This window comes from Chionomys nivalis, chromosome X (genome assembly GCF_950005125.1).
Source record: "Chionomys nivalis chromosome X, mChiNiv1.1, whole genome shotgun sequence".
Lineage (NCBI taxonomy): Eukaryota > Metazoa > Chordata > Mammalia > Rodentia > Cricetidae > Chionomys > Chionomys nivalis.
Window position 1 is genome coordinate 54,208,868 of NC_080112.1, and position 24,016 is coordinate 54,232,883.

At 37.8% G+C, this 24,016-nt stretch overlaps 1 protein-coding gene across 6 annotated transcripts in view; it reads left to right on the forward strand.

Moving 5' to 3' along the window:
* Dmd (dystrophin) overlaps positions 1 to 24,016 on the forward strand; it is a 2,258,623-nt gene that overhangs the window by 2,205,747 nt on the left and 28,860 nt on the right. For all 6 annotated transcript variants that reach the window (XM_057760244.1, XM_057760245.1, XM_057760248.1 and 3 more), the window contains 3 exons: positions 99 to 164; positions 1,213 to 1,278; positions 4,035 to 4,193. In XM_057760244.1, the coding sequence (XP_057616227.1) occupies positions 99 to 164; positions 1,213 to 1,278; positions 4,035 to 4,193 (291 nt within the window). The remainder of the gene's footprint in view (positions 1 to 98; positions 165 to 1,212; positions 1,279 to 4,034; positions 4,194 to 24,016) is intronic.

Here is a 24,016-nt window from a genome sequence, read left to right on the forward strand (position 1 = left end):
AGTCATTCTAAGTCATGCATATAACAGGAGTGTGTGGTGGGGGCTATTTCTCCATTAATGGATGGTATCTATGACTAATCACATTTTCTGCCTTATAGGCCTGCCTCGTCCCCCCAGCTTTCACACGATGATACTCATTCACGCATTGAGCATTATGCTAGCAGGTATGAGACTAGTTGAATGCCAGGGAAATATTGATTGAAATAACTAACCAAGGAAAGCTAACCTATAATAATTAAAAAAAAAATTTCTTTCTTCCTCAATCCTTTCTGATTTCTACTAATCAATTTGCCCTCTAACGTGCATGCCATTCTATTGCATGGAGGTTTTGGATACCAACAACAGCATGGGTCCAGAACAATCTAATTTAACCCTGGCCTTTCAACATTTCTGGTAGCTTTGTTGTGTTTTATATTCTGAACACATTTGCTAAATTGGCTTGTAAGTCCTCGAACCTCCTTCCAAACTACTAGACTAGATATTAATCTGTGGAGAAATGATACCGTGTTACCTAAACAATATGAAAGCCCTGACTTTTTATTTGTGTTTCCTTGACTCAATGTACTTTAAGAAGATACAACGTTCCTAACTCTTGAACTTTTCTCTACTACCTTCTTTGTATTTGAGATAACTTTTATTCCTAAACGCTGAACTACTAATTTTATCTTGTGCTTGTTAAATAAGTCTGTTCAACTTTTTCTGGTTGTCAAAAGGCTTTATTATTAAATCGGTGACAGAACACATAGAACACGTGAATCCATCCCTTATCAACCTCCTGACTACTGGACATGCTCTTCCACTGTGGCAAGCATTAATTAGCTATATACGTCTATCATCAGTGAAAGGCAATAATTGTCTTAAAAGACAAGGGGCAAGTGTAAGGTGTGGATTTGTTTTTAGGGAAGATTTTCTTCTGCAAACAAAGACTGGTCCTCAGAGAAAGAAAGATTGATCTATGGGGGAAAATCTCCCCCCCCCCCAAAAAAAATAAAAGCAACAAAATACAGCTTCTGGTAGTTTTTACATTAAAAGTGCAAAGCTACTAACTAGCTGCTTCAACTGGTTAAGACAACACACACATCCTTTAATTTGAAGGATTCCTTTCTCCTCTTGCCATGAGTTATTCCTTAGTTTTCAGGAATGTTCGCATAGGTCTTGAGTAGATTCTAAGAAGTCACATAAGTTTTAATGAGCTTTTACGTTTTTTATCAGGCTAGCAGAAATGGAAAACAGCAATGGATCTTATCTAAATGATAGCATCTCTCCTAATGAGAGCATGTAAGTATCCTATCTCTTTTTACAAAATGTTCCTGACAATAAAATTGCTTTGAGGGATTCAGAGGTAGGAAAAAACAGGATATAGGAACTAACATCACATTCATTTGATCTTTCAAGGAGCCATTCATTGACTTTTTCTTTAGTTCTTAAAACCTGGCACAGAATGAGCTCATACAAATACAAGCATTAATCCAGAATAGCAAAAATGAAAACAAAACAAAAAAAAACACCTAACTGACATTTATTTAATGTCTTATGACTATAAATTACTGATTTCAAACACTTAGATCAAAGGCTAATTTTTGAGCACACTGGAATAAGGAATAAGATGACATCTGAAAGTGTGAACTAAGTTGGATTTCCTCCACTCATGAGAAGTGGAAATGTGGTCTTTCCATAGAATATCTATTCCCATATACTGTTAGGTTGGCATTTTTCTTCATTGGACTGTTGTGCTTTAGCATCATATAGAAAGGCAGTCTTGTGAAGTGTTCCCAGATGAGGGAAGACAAATGCAGGTCTCAGTTTGCCACTGGGGTGATAATCTAGCTTGATTGCACTTTAAGAAGGAGATGTATTACTGTTACAAATGGCCAAGAACACACTATGCTCCAAAGCAGAGGCATCATCACCAGTTTAGAGCAGTGCACTTAGTACAGAATACACAGGACCATTGCTATGATTCAAGCAGATGTTGATTAGGAAGGAAGAGACGTGAGGGTATGGAGGAAATAGAGGACCCACTAACCGAACAAATAACATGCAGAGAAGAATTTTAATGCTTTTAGCTTGATAAGTCATAGTAAGATATTGGTTTAACATCTTATATTGGAGAATAGGCAAATGGAAGCATAGTAAAGTGATCCTATATAGTATGTACGGGAACCCAGCATCTTGCTCAGATAAGAAAGGGACCTTCATAAGGATTAAGTCAAAGCAAATTGTATTAAAGTGGGATTTCTATGTAATTATTGAATTCCAAATGATTTAGTACATAGAGGAGACCATATAATAAGAGAGACGTCAACAGCTAGTCATTTACTTCAAACAAATATCTTTTCCCCAATTAAAACTGTGATGCTATTATCTGATCTTCCAGCAGGAAAGTGAGTAGCTAAAGAACCAACTCCGTATAAAGGCTTGAATGGTTCGCTTATTTGGCTACCCAGTTTTGTATTGAAGATGCTCTCACATTTCCACATTAATTTAGAGTGTTTCCATATGACAGTCTCTGGCAGTCATGGAACTTCCACAGAGAACAGGAAGAAAACTTAACAACAAGTATAGGTTCAAGTTAAATGTGGGAAGTCCTAGCAATGAAATTTTAGAATTTAAGGAGGGTAATAATATATTAGCTATGTGATAAAGACCTTGATTGTTTTATTTTACAACAAAATTTAGCTGTAGCTCATTCTGAGGACATGCAATCCATTTTCACTCTGTTTTGCAAAATATGTTATTTAGGAACAGTTTTGATGGATCAGCTGATTTCATTTAAATGTTTCTTTTTAATGCCACTGAAAATCATAATATTCATTATTATCATTATTTTTGTTAAGGAGGGCTTTATGCATGCTAGGCAAGTAGTCACCCACTGCAATGTATCCCAGTGCTCCAGTGATTCCTTAATTAGTAACATCTCCACCATTTCTCTCTATTGACTGACAACAAAATGGAAGCCATGAGAACATTTTCCTAAGGACCTGGTCTTTTCAAACTGAGAATGCGGTGGCTCTGACATGCTAGGCATGCAGACTCGTGCCAGTAATCAGGAGGTTGAGACAGAAGGGTTGCCAACTTAAGGTCAGCCTGGGCTATGCAGAAATTCCCTCCGGAAAACCAAAATTAAGTGGGTATGCAAAAGGTAGCATATGCTCATGATAACGCCATGGAACCAGAAACAAGGAGCTTTAGCGTTTCATTAAGAAGAAAATGAAGTTCCTAGAACCTGGAGGTACAATGGAGTTTTCAAAAACTTAGAGCACTTCATTCTTAGAGTGATTTCTCCTGAGTGTTATTAGAAAGTTTCTTCTTGCCAGGAGACTGCAACTGCCTCTCAGAATATGCCTTCCTCTGCCCTCCCTGCAACAGAAATAGTGCTTAAGATTCAGCCTAAGGAATGAGTTGTTCTTATCTCTTTTAATCAGTCACCTTAATGTCTTCACCCCCTTCAATTTTGTGTTTTTATCTAAACAGTATTTAAAACAACCAGTTATCCACAGGTTAGTTATTGTTAACATCCCACCTCTGAGGCCTATAAGTTAAAATTAGCTGGCTGAAGCAGCTCTTTCGGGTTTTTGCCTTCCACTGAAGATACTATTTCCTATTTTAAGAACTATGTTTCCCTCCTCCCTGCCCAATCAGTATCAGTACCATGGCTAATGAACAGATCATCTTGAAATACTTACTAGCAAAAGAATTAAATGGCCATTGTTATTTTTTTTAAAAAAATATATTTGTTAGTTGATAACAGGCTAAAGTGTTAAAATAGACTCCCAAGTATTTCTGTAATTCTGTCTTTCATTTATCTGTGTAAATAGGCCAATAAGTTTCATGTTGATTTTTGAAAAAAGAAACAATTTAAACTGTCCATCACTACAGCGGTACCTAAATGTCTTCAGAATAGGGGCATGGAAGGTCTGACTAATTGTTGAGAGCAAAGAAATGTTTCTATTTTCAAATACACATCTGAGTCCCTGACCCCAAAACAAAATAAGGGGGGTGGAAAAACCAAAACCTTTGATTTTATTTTCCAGAGATGATGAACATTTGTTAATCCAGCATTACTGCCAAAGTTTGAACCAGGACTCCCCCCTGAGCCAGCCTCGTAGTCCTGCCCAGATCTTGATTTCCTTAGAGAGTGAGGAAAGAGGGGAGCTAGAGAGAATCCTAGCAGATCTTGAGGAAGAAAACAGGTGAGTTTTCTCTGTAGCTGTGTCATTGGTAAGCGGAGTGCACACGCTTGCACACGAAGACGAGTGCCAGGAGTCTTCACTTAGTCACTCGATGTCTAACTGTTTGCGAAAATAATCTGTTCGAGCTCCTTTTGCAGATTCACTTTTTGTCTGAAAGAAGAAAATGAGTGCCATGTAGCATGATTAATAAATAACTCCTAATTTAGGTGTGAGGGGATTAATGCTAACGGGGGCATTGGGTTTATTGCATGTGTGCCATAGGTTTTGATATATTTGTATTTGGGAAGAGAATTTAAGAGAAAAACCAAGTGATTTAATTCGTGGTTATATAAATTTTACATGTTTGGCCATATTACCATAAACCTTAGAGGAAGTAGATTCATTGGCTTTGTCATATTTGGGAACAGTATTTCCTCTTGTTTTTCATCATCAAGTAGAGAAGTTACTGCTTTTGTTCATCTTCATAGCAGATTAGGTAGGCAATTCCAGGTGTTAGCCATTACCTGTAAAAAAAAAAGTGCAATTATTAAAAAAAGAAAATTCATGATGCCTAAAGCGGATAAATTGTAAGGATCTAGACCATTGTGTGGTGTCAGGATAATACAAATCATTGGCCTCTTCCTTTTGTTTTACATTTGCTATGCCACGGGTACCCTGGTAAGGGAACCTTTTCACATAAGCACCTGTAATCACAGTGTGGCTTGCTACAGACAGTGCCACCAGGCAAGTCTTTAAAGGCCAGACTGCTCAAATCTGTAGCACTTAAATACTTTCATCTCTTTTGGTTAGCCCAAGGCAGCAAGACCTCTTAATCTAGAGGACATACTGTATTTGAGACCCAGTGCCCTGAGGGAGAATGTCACCTCAGCATGAAAAAGCTGGCTGCCATTCATCTAGTCCCTTCTGCTGCTACTAGCCTTTCAGCTCTTAATACCCCTGACCTCTGGCCAGAGCTCTTTATCAAATTGGCTTCCCTTGAGTTCCTCGCCCATTTTCCCAATAAATCCTCTGCACTGACTCTTTGTGTATCTTTCCAGAACCAAGGCCTATCATGGCATTCTTACTTTACTGGATTTCTGTATATTGAATGAACACCCAGCTTCTCAGCAGGGCGTCCAAACCTTCCACTGTGTTCTCTCGACTTGCTTTTTTCAATGCCACCTTCTTCCACTGACCATGCTGCTGTAACCAGTATTTTGATTTTGTTTGCATCTACTTTCTGGGCCATGTTCATGCTCACTGTCAGCCTATATAACTTTAGATTTTGCCCAGAAAACTAAGGGCTGTTTGCCCTGTTATCCATCATTGTCCGTACCTCCTTCAAATGAGTCCTGGCCATTCAGTGATCAGCATCTTGTTCCTTTAGTAGGTCCTACCACAGTGATAATATTTCACTACTCAGGAAGTGTCTGGTAAAACACTACAGATCATGTCATCATGATTATATGATATAAACCTAAGAATATAGCAAGGAAGTCACTTGACCGCCACTAATGATGTAATATTGTACATTTGTGGAGAGAAGGTTAATGATAGCTTCATTTTATTAGCTCTATTTGTAAAAGTAGGAATGAAATCCAAGATACCTCTCCCATTATTTTACTGGGAAGAGTCACTAATAATAAGAAGTAACAATAGCTAGTAGTCACTCATATTAAATCTTTATCAAAGTCAAAAGAAAAGAAAGAATTGGGATTTCCCCTATAAACACAATCTGATGCTCCTAAAGAGTATGTACATTGTCTAGTATGTGATCATTACCATTGCTTAGTACATCTTTTAGATCATTAGTCAGGATATAGGTTCTGTTGGTGGGTTGCGCATGCTCCCTCCATGCCATGGTAACCAGGTCAATGATTGTTGGAGAGGAATACCGATTAAACTTATTTATGTATCATTTCATCATTTTCAGAGCACTGTTTCTGGTACTAGGGACTGAATCCATGACCTCATGCACGCTAAGAACCCATTCTACCACTGAGAAACACTACCAGCTTCTCATTTTAAAAGTACTTTAAAATATTTTAGATCATTTAATCTTTTTAAAAGCTGTACAAAGAAGTACACATCTCCTTTCTTTAGATGAGAAAGCACATGCTGAGAGAGGTTCAAATAGCTTGCCCCAGATTTCCCAGTCAGCTAGTGGTAGACATAAATTCATACCAGGTTTATCTTTTCACACTCAAAATAGCCAACTCTACCTTGGTTCAGAGAATAAAGAGCCATTCTATGTAAATGCCATCTACATAGAAATCGGGTTTATTCCCCAGAATGTGCCTTACCTCGAGAGCGTCCTTGAATAAACTAGTTCAACCACTTTACCCTGAAATATATCCAGGATTGTCACTGAAAATGGGATGGTTTGTTCTCTGAAAGAAAGATTATATAGCAGGGCTACTTAGTGCTCCAAAATGAGGCCTCTGCCATTATGTGAGTCTTTCTGGAGGTTATCTTGAAAAGGTCAGAATGAGTCTTTTCTTTTCTTCTTCTTCTTAGTTCTATTTTCACCTCCTACTGAAATCCCAAAGAAGTGTCTCCCTCTTGGGAACAGCCTTCCTCATTTTCTTGCCCTATCCTCTGCTGTCTTCTTGGAGATTTTAAGAAAGAGATGTAGGACCATTCTGCTTCTGTGACCTTTGCATTGGGTGTTGCTTTCAAAGCCTTTAATTTGTCATTTACCTCCCTAAGAAAGCCTAGGAAATCACTAGATTCTCTTTCTCTGTGCCTGCCAGCCTGGATATTTCCCAAGTCAGAAGTAGGCTGCAAAAATGACAAATAATAGCCTACTTGTGGAGAAAATGGGCAAGGATATTTAAAGTTAGTATTGTACTCAATGCTCTGGATGGGGACTTTGAGTATATGTAAATATTTGTGTATATTTAGTGTTTATTTAGTATATCTAAATGTCAAATATCTGTGAATATTTGGTGTCCTTATTCTATAAATGTGATTTATGTTCACATTGCAGTTAGCAGAGGAGAGTTAATTGGAGACTCCAATTCCTGACTACATATGTTATTAACTCTATTAATTACTCTTTTTCACAATTTTCCTGGCCCAATGCCCTAGAGAAACCCAAGGTGGCTATTCTACATACATCTTGGGTATATCTTTTTTCCTTTTTTAATTTATTTTTTTAAGATAATCTTTTCTCATTTTACATACCAATCCCAGTTCCCTCTCCCTCCCCTTCTCCCACTCCCCTACCTTCCACCTGTCCCACCCCAATCCATTCCTTAGAGAGGGTAAGGCTTCCCATGGGGCGTCAACAAAGTCTAACACATTCCTTTGAGGCAGAACCAAGGCCCTCCCTCCTATATCTAGGCTGAGCAAGGCAGCCTTCCAAAGAGAATGGGCCCCAAAAAGCCAGTTCAAACACTGGGGATAAATCCTGGTCGTCTTGGGGTATATCTTATCTCTACTGTTAGAGTTCCTTTTCTCTCGTTCCTTATACATAGCATTCAATACATATTTGTTGAATAAATTAATGAACAAATGAATTGAACTTGAGCTGAATCTATTTTGGTTTTAACACGTGCATGTAGTTGCGAAAACAAATTTCACAAACCTAATTTCATAAAGGAAAACATTCAGTTGAGCTTTTATTATTTTTTTAGTTCTATTAACATTTCAAAATACTTCCCTCTGCCTTGATTATTACCAAGCATGGCTTTCTCATAAACGTAGAATTTTAAAAATCCATTTTTCCAAGTCCCTGGCTCTGGGTGTCTCTCCCACCAGCACCCTCTGGTTCCTAGTCTTTTTTCCCCATAAAGATAAGAATAAAGCTGAGTATGTCTCTGGATCTTTTTGATAGTGCCTCTTAAAAGTTTGTGACATTGGTAGCATTCATTAGCTTAACCTTTCATTCATGTTTCACTTGTTAAGCACAGATAATTAGAGTTTGCCTTTATTTGGCAGAAGCCAGCTGATTACTGAGAGTTCGTTCCATCCTATGTCCTTAGCTCTGTGAATTCACGGCTTACCATTTTTCCTGTATTCATGAAATTTTGTAGTCTCCTGACTTAAGTCTATACTTGCCAAATTACTGTCAGCATAGTAGCTTTGTTAGGTTTCTCCTAAATCTGAAATGCAGGTAAATATGAATTTGATTGACTGTGAAGTTTAAAGATGATTAACATTATTTCCTAATCTATGACAGCATCGGACTCAGCAGATTTGTAGTACCTACCCAGTACCTTTCAGATGCTTTGGTTTCGTTCTTTGGTAACCAGGCCTTTTCAGCTTTGATTTGGTTTTATCTTGCTTTGTTTCATTCTGCCAATATTCATACAAGATTATATAACATTACAAGAAGTTTTAGATTTGTTCCTTATGTCACTGGTTTGAACTAGGTGGAAACCATTGGCCTGTTCGTGTACCTTGTAAATAACCTAATGTTCTTAGGTCCTGCTTTCATTAATATATATCTTCATAGGCTCGGGCATCTTTAGTCCATTTTCTTTGTTTTGGTCTATATGGTAGTCCAAAGTGATAAGAAGTGGCCAAACTGAAAGAGTAAAAGTGGGGGGGTCAAGAGCTGGGGGCAGCCAGCCAGAGATGAGTAAGTTAAAACACTAGGAAGAATGACAGAATGGCATTTGCAAAATCTACATTGTAGCCAGGTGTGATGGCATAAACCTTTATTCTCAACAGTTAGGAGACAAAGGCTGATAGATATCTGTGAGTTTAAGGACAGCCTGGTCTATATAGTGAGTTCTAGGCCAGCCAGGTCTACACAGTGAAACCCAATCTCAAAACAAGACAAAGAAAGGGAGGCGACGAAGCCGTCTGTTGTGCAAGAGAGACAGAGCATGGTGTCACACTGAGTATAGACCTCCTCACCTAGGATAGTGTGGTGGTTGTTATCTGTAAACTCGGCACAAGCCTAGATGTTTCTGGGAAGAGGGAGTGTTAATTAAGAATATGTCCCTATAGAACTGGCTTGTACGCAAGACTTGATTAATGATTGATTTGGGAAGGTACAGGATACTGCAGGTGATGCCACACCCAAGTGCTGTTGGTCCTGGGTACTATAAGTAACCAGGATGATAAAGCCAGTAAACAGTGTTTCTCCATAGTCTTTGCTTTAGTTCCTTACTCCAGGTTCATTCCATGTTTGTGTTCCTGTCCTGACTTCCTTATGTGATGGACGGTGATGTGAAAGTACAAAAAAAAAAAAAAAAAAAAAAAAAAAACCCTTTCTTCCTCAAGTTGCTTTTGGTATTGGAGGTTTATCACAGCAATAGCACCCTAGGACAAACAAGGAGCCATCCCTGGGCGTCAGCCAGAATTGAGACCCTTATATTTACACCGAAGTCTGTGTTTTGTGTGTACATGAAGTTTATGTGAATGCATAGAGATTTGTATAGCTTTGTGGTGGGTAAATTTCAATCAAAAGAACCACAAGGTGATGTGGGCAGCTCCTACTACAGAAGGGCGGCAGGAATGCAGCCCGCAGCTCCTACTATGACAAGGCATTAGGAAAGCATGTTTTTAGGACAGAAAGGAGCTTATGCGAGAGGTGATTCAAGAGTTCAGTAGATTGTACAAATGGGGAGACAGCCCCAATTTCCATGGTGTATCAAGGAGCAGGTAAAGCTGATGTCTCCGATGGACAAAGAGAGCTCATTGACTTGGTGGTCCAACAGCTCTGGGGGAATACAGGAAGGGTCTGACAGGAGCATAGCCAAAAGATAGACATTTTTGCAACCAGGGTTGACAGTTCAAGAATATCCTATGCTTGAATTCTCAGCAGAATTTGTGGAAGTCTTTCCTCAGGGGCCGGGGGCTAGAAGATAGTGAATGGAGTGGGGCAGAAGTTGAGTGATGGTCCTGGTATCATCCTCCTGCGCAAATGCCAGCAGTCTATAAGAAAGGAATTGCTTAGAGTCCCTTTTCTCCTACTTTTGTACAGAGCATTCAATAAAGAAGGAAGACCTTGTCAAAGTACGTAAAATAATTCCATCCACAAATATATTTGTAAATATTCACATACTTAAAATTCATCTCTAGAGGACACTCAAGAAGTGTATAAGGATCGAAACCTAGTGCCATTGTCCTTGGCTTCTCATCAGCCTTCATTGTCCGCCATGTTCAGAGAGTCCACTTTCAACCCATGCTTATTCAGTCCCAGACCAGCTGGCCTTGGTGGGCTCCCAATAAATCAGTTCCACTGTCACAGTGGGTGGGTGCACCCCTCATGGTCCTGACTTCCTTGCTCATGTTCTCCCTCCTTCTGCTCCTCATTTGGACCTTAAGAGCTCAGACCGTTGCTCCAAATTGAGTCTCTGTCTCTATCTCGATCCATCGCCAGATGGCACTAGGTTTCCATCCTAATACATGAATTGGCTTTGTGGGAGCTTAGCCTGTTTGGAAGCTCACCTTCCTGGACCTAGATAGAAGTGGGAGGACCTTGGTCTTCCTGCAGGGCAGGGAATTTGGACTGCTCTTCAGTATCGAGAGGGAGGGGGAATGGAGTGGGGGGAGGAGAAGAGGAGTGGGGATAGGGCGAGGGGAGTGGGGGAGGGGCAATATGTGGGAGGAGGGGGAGGGAAATGGGAAACGGGGAGCAGGTGGAAATTTTAATTAAAAAAGAATAAAAATAAATAAATAATAATAATAAAAGTATATAAGGTTAAAAATAACAAAACATAATAATTCATAATAATAAAGACAGGTTTTACATATGCAAATATTTACAAATATACTTTTGCTGGAATTATTTTACATATTGTCACATATTGTTCATTCTATTCTTTTTATTTAAAAATCTCTAATTACTTTGTATATGCTGGAAAAAACATGCCAGGAGATGAGAAGAAGACTTGGGACTGCGAGCATTTTCTCAGAAGAGGCAATAGAGAGAAAGAGAGGTTAAAGGGCACCAGGGTGCAAGAGAAGGCCTGGTCTCAAATGGAAGACCAATTTTGTGGTCTTTCTTAAATGAGGCAGGTGAGGAATTGAGCGTAAGCAAAGAAGATGAGGGGCATATCACAGAATCTTGACATGTCCAGTTGACACCACTGGAAACTAGAGACCGATTCTTACGTTTGTTCAAGTTAGCATTGTATATGAGAAGGTTAATGAAACTAGGCATTTATGTTGCTTGGCAACATAGGCTACAAAACACAGGGCTACAGGACCTTTTTTGGATAAAGGGAGCAAGTTAAACACCATAAATCAAACAGCCATGCCTTTTATGGCAAGAATGATGAAGAGCTGAAGGGCAAACACTGTATCTCAAAAACTGTGTTAGAATTGGGTCAACCATCACAGCTTTATTTAGGCAGAGAAGAGATATCCACAAATCAGAGGTAGAGTCCCCAAGAATCAGAGGCTCAGTTCTATCTCACAGTAGTATAACTACTATTCCTCAGTTTATTCCAAGTTAATCAAAATCGGAGGGGACTGGTTTGGAGCATCTCTTTCTTAGGAGTGAATGAATAACCAAGAATTACTCTTTTTTTTTCCTTTTCCCTAATTATCTCTTTTTAATTGCCTAGCTGTAGTAAATGTATTCAAGTCGCTTTAGAGCGCTGCATTTACATGCAAATTCTAGACCTAGGAAGATAGGAGCTGCTTGTTCCTTAAGACTAGAGTTGTTGCTACATTCCATGACCCTCAGTCTAAGAATCTGACATCACCCAAATCAGAAGAACAGTCAAATCGTTTTCTGCTGCACTTGGAATCTTGGGATAGCAGATTGGAGAGCCACAGACTGTTTCATTCTACAGAAAAATTGAAGCAACCCTCTGGTGATTAGAATATTCACATTTTATGAATACAGCCGGCATCTCTCTAAGACAGACTGGATAAGAGCTTACATTCATACAAGCGCACTTCCTTTGTTAGATGGCCCCACCCACCCATTCTCCTTGTGGACTTTACTACTAGACCATCCTGTGGCAATAGAATAAGATCTTGACTTTCTTTAGTTACTGTTAGGTCCAAGCATATAATTTCATTTCAATCCAACGTTACTAGCTGAATACTTAATGTGAGACTTCAGTGATGACTAAGGTGGGTTTCTTACCCTATGGAGCTCAACACTTAATGAAATAATATCGAAATATGGACATTAAAATCCAGCATAGGAAGTGCTCTGGATGAGCAAAAAGGTCAATGCTGAATTCTGTCTGGGAGTGGAGACATCTCTGCAAAGGGAGTATAAGGTTAATGACAGCCGTTTCCTAGACTGCAGCGGGGAAAGGAAGAGTTTTCCTGACTGACAGAACTATGAATCATGCATAACATGGAATGAGGAGAAAGAGTGTAGTGGAATGCAGGTGGAGACTCCTTTATAAAGGATGTTGGAAGTCATGTTAAGGAGTTTGACTTCTATTCTATATGCAACTTCTATTTGCAAAGGGGCAGACGATAGGCATAGTATATTTGGTCTACTAAATTCTTGTATTCGAGAACACATTTCTATAAATGTGTTCCTTTTCCAAAAGGATATATTTTTAAAAGCCATAGCAATCAGATCTCTATGGTGTGAATGAGCATACTAGGGATGCCCTCGATTCAGCTTCAGATTCCATTGGAACTTCCTTGTATCCAGGGAGGTAAGAAGAAACATTTTTGCAAACTCTTGATATTAGATGAAGGAAATATAGGATATACTAAAGAAACACTGTAATTTTCCTGAATTTTGGCAACAAAGATGAATAGCTGTCCTTTGAATGCTTGATGTGAACAGAACCAGTTCTGAGTTCATGTACTATTTTATTCAATCGTTACAACCCTGTATCTAGACTTGGTATCTAGACTATAAAAGACACTGCAGACAGCTACCACATGGATTCCTAGTCTGATGGCTCTGAATTATGAGCCAGTGTTATGCTATGTATAAGTATTGACTAGTGTACTCACCAACATTTAGTACAAAATATCAAGGGAAACCCTATGTGGCCTTTGATAATTGTGGAAAGATTATTTTTAAAGAAAATACATGGAATATAGTTTATGGTAGCCCAAAATGTGTTCAGAGAATGTCTTTGAGAGCCTTTAAGGAAAAGTATTCCAAAGACAGATAAGCTTTTGTATAAGGGAATCCTTGTCACATTAATGTTTGCATTGAGGATAGAAGAGAAAGCAATGATTAATTATGTTTAACCCAATACTGTCCTTGCTGACTTGACCTCAAACTCAATTGTAATGCTATATGGAACACAACTTGATTAAAAAAAACCAAGTGTGTAATAAACCAACCAAAGAGAGGAATAGTTAGCTTTCTATTCTAAGTGTTGAAGTCTGGGCCTTTGTCTTTTCAGGGGAGATAGGAGGAAGTAGTTACCACAGGAACCTGCACATAAGCCCTGGATATGTGCTAGTACTGAGGCAATTGCTGTATAAACACTGAGTCCTCAAGAATGAGTTCATAAAATGGGAAGGAGCATGTGAAATTATTACCAGTAGATATAGAACATTCTTTGTACCCTTTTTTTGTGGACTGCTGTCTGGGACTATCTGGGTTTCCAGTTAAAGCACAAACAAAAGATTCCACCAATACTCTGTCTGATACAGTGAACTTACTATCGGAAAGTTCTTACTCGTTCATTCACTGGTTAGCTTCTGGGAAGGCAGCTTTTGTTTCTGTCACCAGAATAGTGAAAAAAAAATGTTTTAAGTGTTTACAGGCAATGGCCTCTTTTTGCTTTACATATCTACTGGGTCATGATTTTAACACTTGTAGTCAACACAGTGGGAGTTTTTTTTTTTTTCTGTCCCTTTACCTTATAACAGAACTGCAAATGTAGCTTTAAAGTAACAGGTTACTGTGAATTTACAGAGTATGTAAATTATTATACGGTCTTGTGTGATGCTCCTTCAGGAAGCTATTCCTCTTCCTGACACAGAAATTTTAAAGATGAATGCTCAGTATATCCACCATGTGTGGCTTGTTGATGAACTAGTTCCAATCCACAGAGCCAGCGCCTATGGAGTCATCAGGAACAATGTTGAAAAAACAGATCTGGAGTTTTAAGAGAAGTCTTGATTGAGGATCAGTGAGTTGTAGGGGAAGGTCACAGTCGTCGAGGACATGGAAGCCTATGGAGGACTCTTTCTAGGAAGAGAGTACCTGTAGAAAGAACACCTGGGGTGCTAGAAGTGGCTTGCTGGTTTGTATCTCTTACACAGCTGAATAGATCCTGGAAACGCTCTGTCTGCTGTAATTGTACGCCACAAGCAAATAATTTCCTATGTGTTCCATTTCTTATGATGGTCTAGTAGACCAGAGGACTAATTGTCAAAGTAACTTGTAGAGTTTCAGCTTTACCAGTGAGCATGGTTCCCAATCATTTTGCAGTCACCTGATGTTTGTTACTGTGGAGTAGAAATAGACAATACTCCACCCACTCAAATCTGAGCTCTTCAAAGGTATGGAATAGTGTTTCACATGCCCCTATCTCCTGAGTTCCAGGTACCTGCATGTGTTATGTAAATGAGCAGAGGGAAAATGCTCTTTGTCATGTGAGCTGTGACAGAAGCAAGGTGTCTTCATTGGTTTCTCTTACTTATGCTATTCTTTCTACAGTTTCTTTCATATGTCTCCTTAGGTTGTGTTTCCATTCGAATGAAAATAACTCAGTTTAGGTTAACCTAGACTTGAGTGTTTTAGGATTATTGGGGACGTTTTTAGGAAACATATAGACCATGTGAAAGTTTTGGCTATCTTGTACAAGCAATTCTACAGACATGTGTACACCATAGGTTACATGTTGAGTCCTCTACATTAGGGAAAAGAATAAAAAATGACTGTTTTCACTGTGAATTTATTTTCAGTGTCCTGAAAGATACAATTTGAAATCCAAAACTTTATTTTTACGGAAGTGTCTTGATATATGTACTGTCTGTTTCATGCAATCCACCCTCCTAACTTGTATAATTCATTGGTTGATAGCATAATCTCAAAAGTTGTGCCTTCGCACGTTCAATTTTAGAAAATTTTCTTCATCGCAGAATGACATCCAGTACTCATTTTTTTCTCACTTCTCCTTTGTCCTGTGACCAATCCCTAGCAACAGAAACCTATATTACCAATTTATTGACTTTCTTCTGTGGAGGTGTATATTCCTTACCCTTCATATGAATGAATTTGTATAACCCATGCTCTTTTGTGCTGGTCTTTCACTTAGCATAATATTATAAGTGATATCTGTATTACATCATGTTATAGTACTTCATTTTTAATGCTGACTAGCATTCCATTGTATGGACAGACGTATCACATTTTTAATATCTATTCACCAGTTGGAAATTTGGGTTGTTTTGACTTTACTGGCAACTGTGTACTTATTTTTGAAGAAACAATTTCTTAGTTTCTGTCATTGGAATACAAGAGGACATAGTATCAAATATGACCAGGGTGTTTAAGGGTACATCCCAGGAAGTGGGAAATGGGCCCTCAGGTTAAGTTTATTAGATGAACATAAGGCCTGATGCCCAAGGAGGACTCAAGCTGGACCGCTCAAAGCTTGAAGTTCTGACTCTCCTAGAGGTGGTTGAGCGTTCTGCTAACCAGAGATAATGAAAACTTTGATATTTTCCTGTATTTGTCTGAAAATTGAAAGATACTTTTCCCAGTGGTATTATTCCTAGGGGCTTGACTAACTTACCTCCAGTCTTAGTCGTTCTTTTGGTTAGAGAAGAATAGGCACTATCATGTTTGTCTTGAGCGTTTTTTTGCTTGCCTTATTTCCACATAATGTGCCTAGGATTTCTTATGATTCCTTTTTGTTTGTTGAACTGATGATAAATACATTTCTCCTATAAACAACAATGTGTATAATAGACAATGTGTATGGTACATAATCATGAATTTTTGAAGAATGCGAGTTGGTAAAGACAGAAAGTAGAGCCAGTTAATATTGTCAAATTCTTTTCTGTTTTCATTTTTTGGGGTTTTATTTTGTCTTGTTTTCTATGATCCATGTGTCAGTGGCATACTCAGAAAACACAGCACATCTAGACACATTGACCCAGTCAACTTGACCTAAGCATGTTATTCTAACAGTAACTTAATGGGTATAATCTGGCAATTTTGGTGCACACCTACCATATTTAATTAAACCCAAGGAGTTCCCATCGTAATGATTTTAATTCAGTAACTTCATTTTTTCTAAATGCTCATCCCTGATAAACATTACTAAAACACAGATGGTGGGAAATGCATAATAGTTGCAAAATTTGGAGGTAGTAATTTCAACATGGCTAGAGGCTAGGATCCAAGTACACACCAGGCAGACTTAGAAGGCTAAATCCCTTTCCTAGCACTATATTTACATTTTCTACCAAGCTCATTACATCTTCATGGATCGCTTTCATTTAATGCTATCTAAGCACTATTTTCTGATAGGGAGATTACAGCACACCTGAGATTTCAAATTCCAAAACAAAACAACAAAACAGAGAGAGAGGGAGAGGAGGGGGGCAAGAGGAGAGGAAATAACAGCAGTTGCAACAATAGTAATAGTAACCAACTTTTGTGGAATACATGGTATGGGCTAAGCTTGGCATATGATTTACATACAGAATACAGACCAGTAATACTGACGACTTTTTAAACCTCTTAATGAGATTAGTGCTTAAGTCAGTTGCTTAGTTTCAGCAGGGAGTAAATCAAGGTCTTTTTAGATGCCAAGATTATCTCTCAAATCCTGCTTTAATTCCCTTCTCTGCCAAGCGGCACGAAAGACAACAGAAAGACAAAGTGTCAAAAAGTTTTTATATTGCTCAGATTTTTCCCTGATGTTTTTTTTTTGTTCTCTGTTAATGCTTTGACATCTATTTTTAAATGTATGTATTATTGGAAAAAAATTATTCATTATTCTAAAATTCAGTAAGTATTAAGTTTCTTCTAGAAGATCTATCTTTAAATGTAGTAAATTTCAGTTGGAAAGGGGTGGAATTAAGAACTCTGTGATTTCTTCAAAGGGGGGACTCTGTTAAGCAAAAAAAAAAAAAAGGATTAGAAATGAGCCTGGGGGCGTCCTCCCATTTTTACTGTTTTGCTCAAGGCAAGTCTAAAATATGCATACTCTTATTTCCTACTCCATGAGATTCTCCTTAATTAACATTGGTAATGCCAAGTCAGATGAATATCTTCTTCTGTTTGGTCTAGGGGCATTTTTGACTTGGCGCTTGATTAAGTGTTTTGATATAGCTTTAAATAGTTGAGTTATGATGGAAAGGGTTTATGCAGTTTCCAGTTTTCAAATGCATCATTCTGGCAAAATAGTATGCCTTTTTAAAAAAGGAAGTACTAACTCACTAAGTGTATAGTGACTCTTATAATCTTATATGATTTATTATATTTGCTTCAATAAAGATTTTGGTGGATATGTTTCTATTGTTTTAATATTGTATGAGGGTAGAGCCTAATTTCTCTGTTCTGTTCCTTTTACATGTATACTACATATAGACTCTATGTGATCTTGGACTTTATAAAAGTGTAATGTACAATACTGCTTAAGGATTCGCTGATCACTGGGAAAAATGCCTTTATTTACTTATATAATTATATAACTGTATAATTACTCTTAGTAGGGGAATTCCATTTAGGTAGTAAATGACCTATGTTAAGTGGAAATTACAAAGGCCTGTATTTTTCTTTATCATATGTGCTAGGTAGCATTGCCATAGAGATGCTTGTAAATCACTACTAAAAAGGCCAAGTGCTTTTGCATTTCCAACTAGTAGAGGTGAGGCAATAAGTCATGCCAATTTGAGTCATCTTTTCTGTCCATTAGGTATTTAGGAAATTTGTTAGAATGTAAATTTGGTATCTGGGCATCCATGTTTGTATACTTTATGACAAAAATCATTCAGCTACAACTGTGTAGTTGTAGTATGGAAGGTTGTTTTAGCTCTACAGAGAATAAGAAATTAATAATGGGTGGGAAACTTTTTTTTAGCATGACTGGCTACAAGAAAAAATTGTAGTGACAGAAGCCTTGTGCAATGAATTTGAATTAGTGTTCTTTAGGGAGATACCAGAGAAATACAATTTACAAGATAATCAAGAATGTAAATAGATTCTCTGTGGAGTTATTATCTGATCCCTGACATGTATTCATCTGTACTGAAATCGCTCCATGACTTCATCCTACCAATTAGAGTATCAGTAGGGGTGAGATGTACAGCTTCAAGAAACTGTTATGTATCAGTTAGCAATAGAAATTGGTAAGCAGCTATGAAAATGAGTAAAGTGTGTGTTTGTGCCAAAACATTAAAACAACTCACCTTGGGAGTCAGCACATGTCTATAACACCCAACATTCGGATGTATAGGGAACAGAGCCAGAGTTCCAGGCCAGTTGGTACTGTATAGCAAAACATTGTCTCAAAATTGACCTCTTACCTTAGAATGCAAGTTATATAGTAGTGTCTTATCAGTCATTTGTAGTTCCGAACATGCGTTATAAATACTGTATTTAAAAAATCTAGAGGCTGGAAGGATGGCTTAGTGGTTAAGAGGATTGAGTTCCATTCTCAGCACGAATGTCAGGTAACTTACAACTACCTCTCACTCCAGCTCCAGGGAATCAAGTGTTTTTTCCTGATCTCCACAGAAGCCTGAACTCATGTATACATAGCCCCTCCCCTATAATTAAAAATAATAAATCTTAAAGAACTCTAGCATTATAATATACTTCAAAGGTATATGAATAATTTTAACTTTGAGAACACAATGCATTGAACTAAGGACCTTTGTTGATGAATCACTAGCAAAACTACAACCAAACAACTCTGTGACTATGATTATATTTGTTCTAAAACATTTGGTATTCCCCGCATTATGGCACATGCTTCTAATGCAGGATTGTGAGTTCTAGGCCAGCCTGGCCTGCACATTAAGTTCTCAGGAATCCTAAACTGCATTATAAAGCCTTGTTTTAAAACCAAATCAAAGCAAAGCAAAACCCCAAACCAAAACATCACTTAAACTCATCTCCACAGGGCAGGAGAGATACTCAAGGGTTTGGGGCACTGGTTGCTCTTCTAGAGTACCTGGGTTCAATTATCAGTACCCACATGCCGGCCTACAACCATCTGTAACTCCAGTTCCAGGGAATCCTAAACCTCTTTTGGCCAGGTATACCAGATATGCTCATGGTGTAGAGATATATATGTGTGTGTGTACATATATATACACAAACATATATTTATAGGCGTACACTCATACACATAATTTTTTAATTTAAATGTTTTTAAAAGTCATTTCCAATTCAACCTCATATGCTTTACTGCTTCTTGAATTCTCCTGAATTTTTATAAATACTTTAAAAATTTAGATTTAAACAATTTTGCATTTTATTTAGTTGTTAGCCAAGAAACTAACTTTTTCTGTAGGCTGTTGGGCTAGCCTGGGCTATAGAATGAATTCTAAGACATCCATAGCTACAGAAATGAGACCTTGTAAAGAAACTTTCTGTGAGTCATGTATAACTTCAGAACTCTTGTCGCAGCAAGATACGTCACCTGAAAGTCCCAGAATTGTAAACCGTATAATCAACTTGTTTACTGAACTAAGAGCTATGTGTTTATCACACTTTTATTTAGCAGGAGAATACTTGCTTGACTCGTGTCACCTTGGAGTAGTAAACTAATAAAGAGAACCTTGACTATATATCTCCAAAATCCCTAATATCCTCTGATTAAGATGAGATTAGCTCTTATATTAAGGAATCTTCCTTTGTTCCATTTATCTAGTAGCAGTTAATATATGAAATGAAAAATGAGAAAGACATAGCTGGATTTTAAAACTATATAAATGTCTCTGTAGATCAGAAATGGCAAAAAAAATAATGCTAAGCAAATAGTGGAGAGCAATAAGTGAGATGAATTTGTGGTCTTCTGGCTCCTGATATCATAAAACTGTTTAAAATTCTTTCTACAAAGTGGGTTATCAGAATCAAGATTATTATTTGAAATCAGGCCTCCACAAAAATACACCTACATGTATGTATGTGTGTGTGTGTGTACACATACACACTTTTACTTGAGCGTGAGCATTTGGATTGCTTTACTGAATTACAACTTAAATACAGACATGAGCCTAATGCATAGACCATAGGACAATAAAGGAAGGTAGTAGGTAGGTGAGCATCGCAATCTTGAAAGCAGTATCTGAAGCAATCTACTTACTGCCTCGTGGTGAGATGTGTGATGTCTGCCTCATTCATGATAGATGGCAATAGAAGATCTGGCTGTAGACTGAAATGATGAATGGGGGTAACTGCAAAACCACTCCAGAGAGAGAGACAGAGAGAGAGAGAGAGAGAGAGAGAGAGAGAGAGAGAGAGAGAGAGGGGAAGAGGGAGGAAGAGGGAGGAAAAGGGAGGAAGAGGGAGGGAGGAAGGGAGGGAGGGAGGGAGGAAGGGAGGGAGGGAGGGAGGGAGGGAGGGAGGGAGGGAGGGAGGGAGGGAGGGAGAGAATGAGTTTAGAAAAAGAAAATATAAAGAAAAGCATAGACTTATTTTTCAAGCATGTCTTCAAGCAAGAGTCTGAACAGAGACACTCATATGCTAAATTACAAAAAGAGAGGCTTGTGTACAACTGGAACCCAAGGAATATGTCCCCAGATGAGATAATCTTCTGTCAGTACTTTCATGACAGTGAGTGAGAACATAGTCATAACTTTGTTGCATTACCCAGAAATAAATGTATAAAAACAGTGTGCTTCAGTGAAGAACATCATGGGTGACCTAATTTGGTAGAAACAAGCTTTAATAAAATTTTACATAAAAGTATCATCAGTTGTACCGTTTCAAGGTAAAAAGTTTTCTTTAATATTTATTTATTTTATGTGTATGAGTATTTTGCTTGCATGTATATAAGTGTACCAATTGGATGCCTGGTGGCTGTGGAGGCTCAGAAGAGGATGTTGGATCCCCTGAAATGGGGATTAAGGGTGGTTGTGAGCCATCGTGTGGGTGCTAAGAAACAAATCTGGGTCTTAAACACTGAACCATGTCTCTAGCCTCAAAAGTAGATTTTTGTTTCTTGTTTTGTGTGTGTCGTGTGTGTGCGTGTGTGTAACTGAAAGGGAGGAGAAGGAAGACGTGCTGTGGAATGGGCTGTTCTGAACACATGTTTAGTTTCCTAGAAACATTTAATTGATGACTTGATAAATGCTCACAAATGGGACTTAATTAATGTAGACAACTACATACATCTGGTTCAGACCCGCAGGGACAGTGTATCTTGCTGAAAGAAAGTAACTTCCATGAAGCTTTTATCCCTGCTCTACTAATGTAGATTGCTATGAATCACACTTTACAGACAGCTCTTGAAGGTTGATTGCAATAGGATATTACTCAGTGCCGACTGACGATTCTATTCCTTATAAATCAGAAAGATCAAACATTGATTTCCTTCATGATTTTAACTTAATTTCTGAAAAGTTTGTGCTACTTGGTACAAGATAAGTTTATTAAAAGCATGGACTACGAGTATATTAGGTCTTGCTTTTGTCTCACCGTGAAATCTACCTTTCTGACACTGAATTTTTTTCCCTGATGCTCTAACTCATTCATGAGATTAGCTTACTGGATTTCCATTCAGTAGAAGACCTCCTGCTTGCTCACAGCCTGTATCTCTTTATTTTATCTTGCCTGATGAAACAATATCTATGAACAGCTGAAATCTTTAATCTTATTTGCTAGGTTTTGTAACCAGAAAAAAGCTATCAAGAGTCTATCCAGTCAAGTGCCAAGTTTCCTCATTTGTAATTGTATTTTCCATAAATCCTAAAGCATTGGAATATTTGTATGCCGTAATACTGTGGATTAGTTATAGAGGGAAAAAAATCAATAGTGATCTAAGTCTTTATGCATATAACTGCATAATCCCCACATAAGTAGGTTATAATAGATTCAAAAGGGGAAACAAACCATTTGTATTTCAACATTGCTCTAAGAAATTGACTAGCTAAATGGAATCAGAAATTTAGTAAACTTACCTACAATGTAAACAAAATTAATGCACTCTAGGTATAGATACTGTCTTTTGGAAAGCAGCATATGTGTTTTTTTGTTGATGTTGCTTTTTGAGACAAGGTTTCTCTGTGTAACAGCCCAGGTTGTCCTGGAACTCACTTTTTAGACCAGACTGGCCTTGAACTCACAGAGGTCTGCCTGTGTCTGCCTACTGAGAGCTGGGATTAAAGGCATGTACCAACACACCTGGCCTCATACATGCACTTTTAAGTACCCATTTTAAAAAGTGATTATGAACTATAGTTAGATTATATTTGAACTAGTATCATACAGCTATTCTCTGAATAAAATACAACTGAATTAGAAACTATACTAAAATGGTTGGAAACTATACTAAAGTGGTTGGAAATATAAAATCTGTACCTCTAAATCACTACTGGTTGAATTTGAAAATCATGAACATTACAAAATAAGCAACTGAATTAAATAAAGAAATATATACATATATAAAATTTCCATGCCCAGAATTGAAAATGTAGCTCAAATGTGCTTATTAAAAATAGTAAAAATAAAAAGTAAGCATTAATGGTAGCCCACACCTTTAATTCAGGCACCGAGGGACAAAAGCAAAATCTCTGAATTTGAGACCATCCTAGTCTATTTAGAGAATTCCAGTCCAGCCAGGGCTACATGGCAAAGCTCTGTCTCAAACAACAACAAAAACCATTAGAAAGCAACGAGGAAAAAAGTGAAATACACACTACTGTAGATATAAAATATTATAGAATAAGACAATAATAATGAGGAGCTTTATCCCATTCCTGTGTGGAAACTCAATTATATGAACAGTTCTTCCCAGTTTATTATCTAAATTCAATATAATTCAAACCCAAAATATGATCATGGATTTTCCTGAAATATGACAATTCGATACTAAAATCACACAGAAGACCAAAGAGATTAGAATAACCTAGATAATTTTGAGGAGGAATAGAGTGGAAATGGGAAGCCATACCAAAGAGCAATTGATCTGAAGCTATGCTAACCAATGGAATAGAGTAGAGAGCACAGAAACACAACTGTCTGTGAATGGACACTTGATATATTGCACAGACAATGACAGAAATCCAACACAGTGAGTGGAGTTGCTCTGAATGTTTATCAATGAGGGGAAAGTAAAATGAGATCATGTATTCACTTTATACACAAATTCGGAGCATGGGGACCTTGGGGGAGGGTTGGAGGGGAGGGGGAGCAGAGAAAAATGTAGAGCTCAATAAAATCAATTAAAAAATAGATTTTGGAAAAGCTAAAGTTTCAAATTAAAAAGGTACAAACTTAATATTTTTAAAAAAGAACATGCTATTTATTGTGTGTGTGTTTTGGCGGAATGTGTTGCAATAGCACATATCCGTATGTCAGAAGGCGAGTTGTAGAAGTTCATTCCCTCCACTATTTTTTTGAGTCCCGCTGGTTGAATTCAGGTCATCAAGTTTGACTGCAAACCTTACCTGTTAAGCCATCTCTTGGAACCATGGGGGTTTTTATATAATTTTAACTTTTATTGAAAATAGATTTTTTATACACTAAATTCTGATCAGAGTTTCTTTCCCAACTCCCCAGCCACCCAAATCCACACCCTTTCTTTCCCTCATTAGGAAACAAACAGGCAACCACACATACATACATACATACATACACACACACACACACGCACAGCAGAATAAGGAAAAACTAACAAACAGGAAAAAAATGAGCCAAAGGGAAAGCAGAAGAAACACATACAGACACAGACATGACCACACCATAACACACAAAAATCCCACACAAACACAAAATCAGAAACCATAACATATAAGTAAAAGATCTGTGAGGTTAA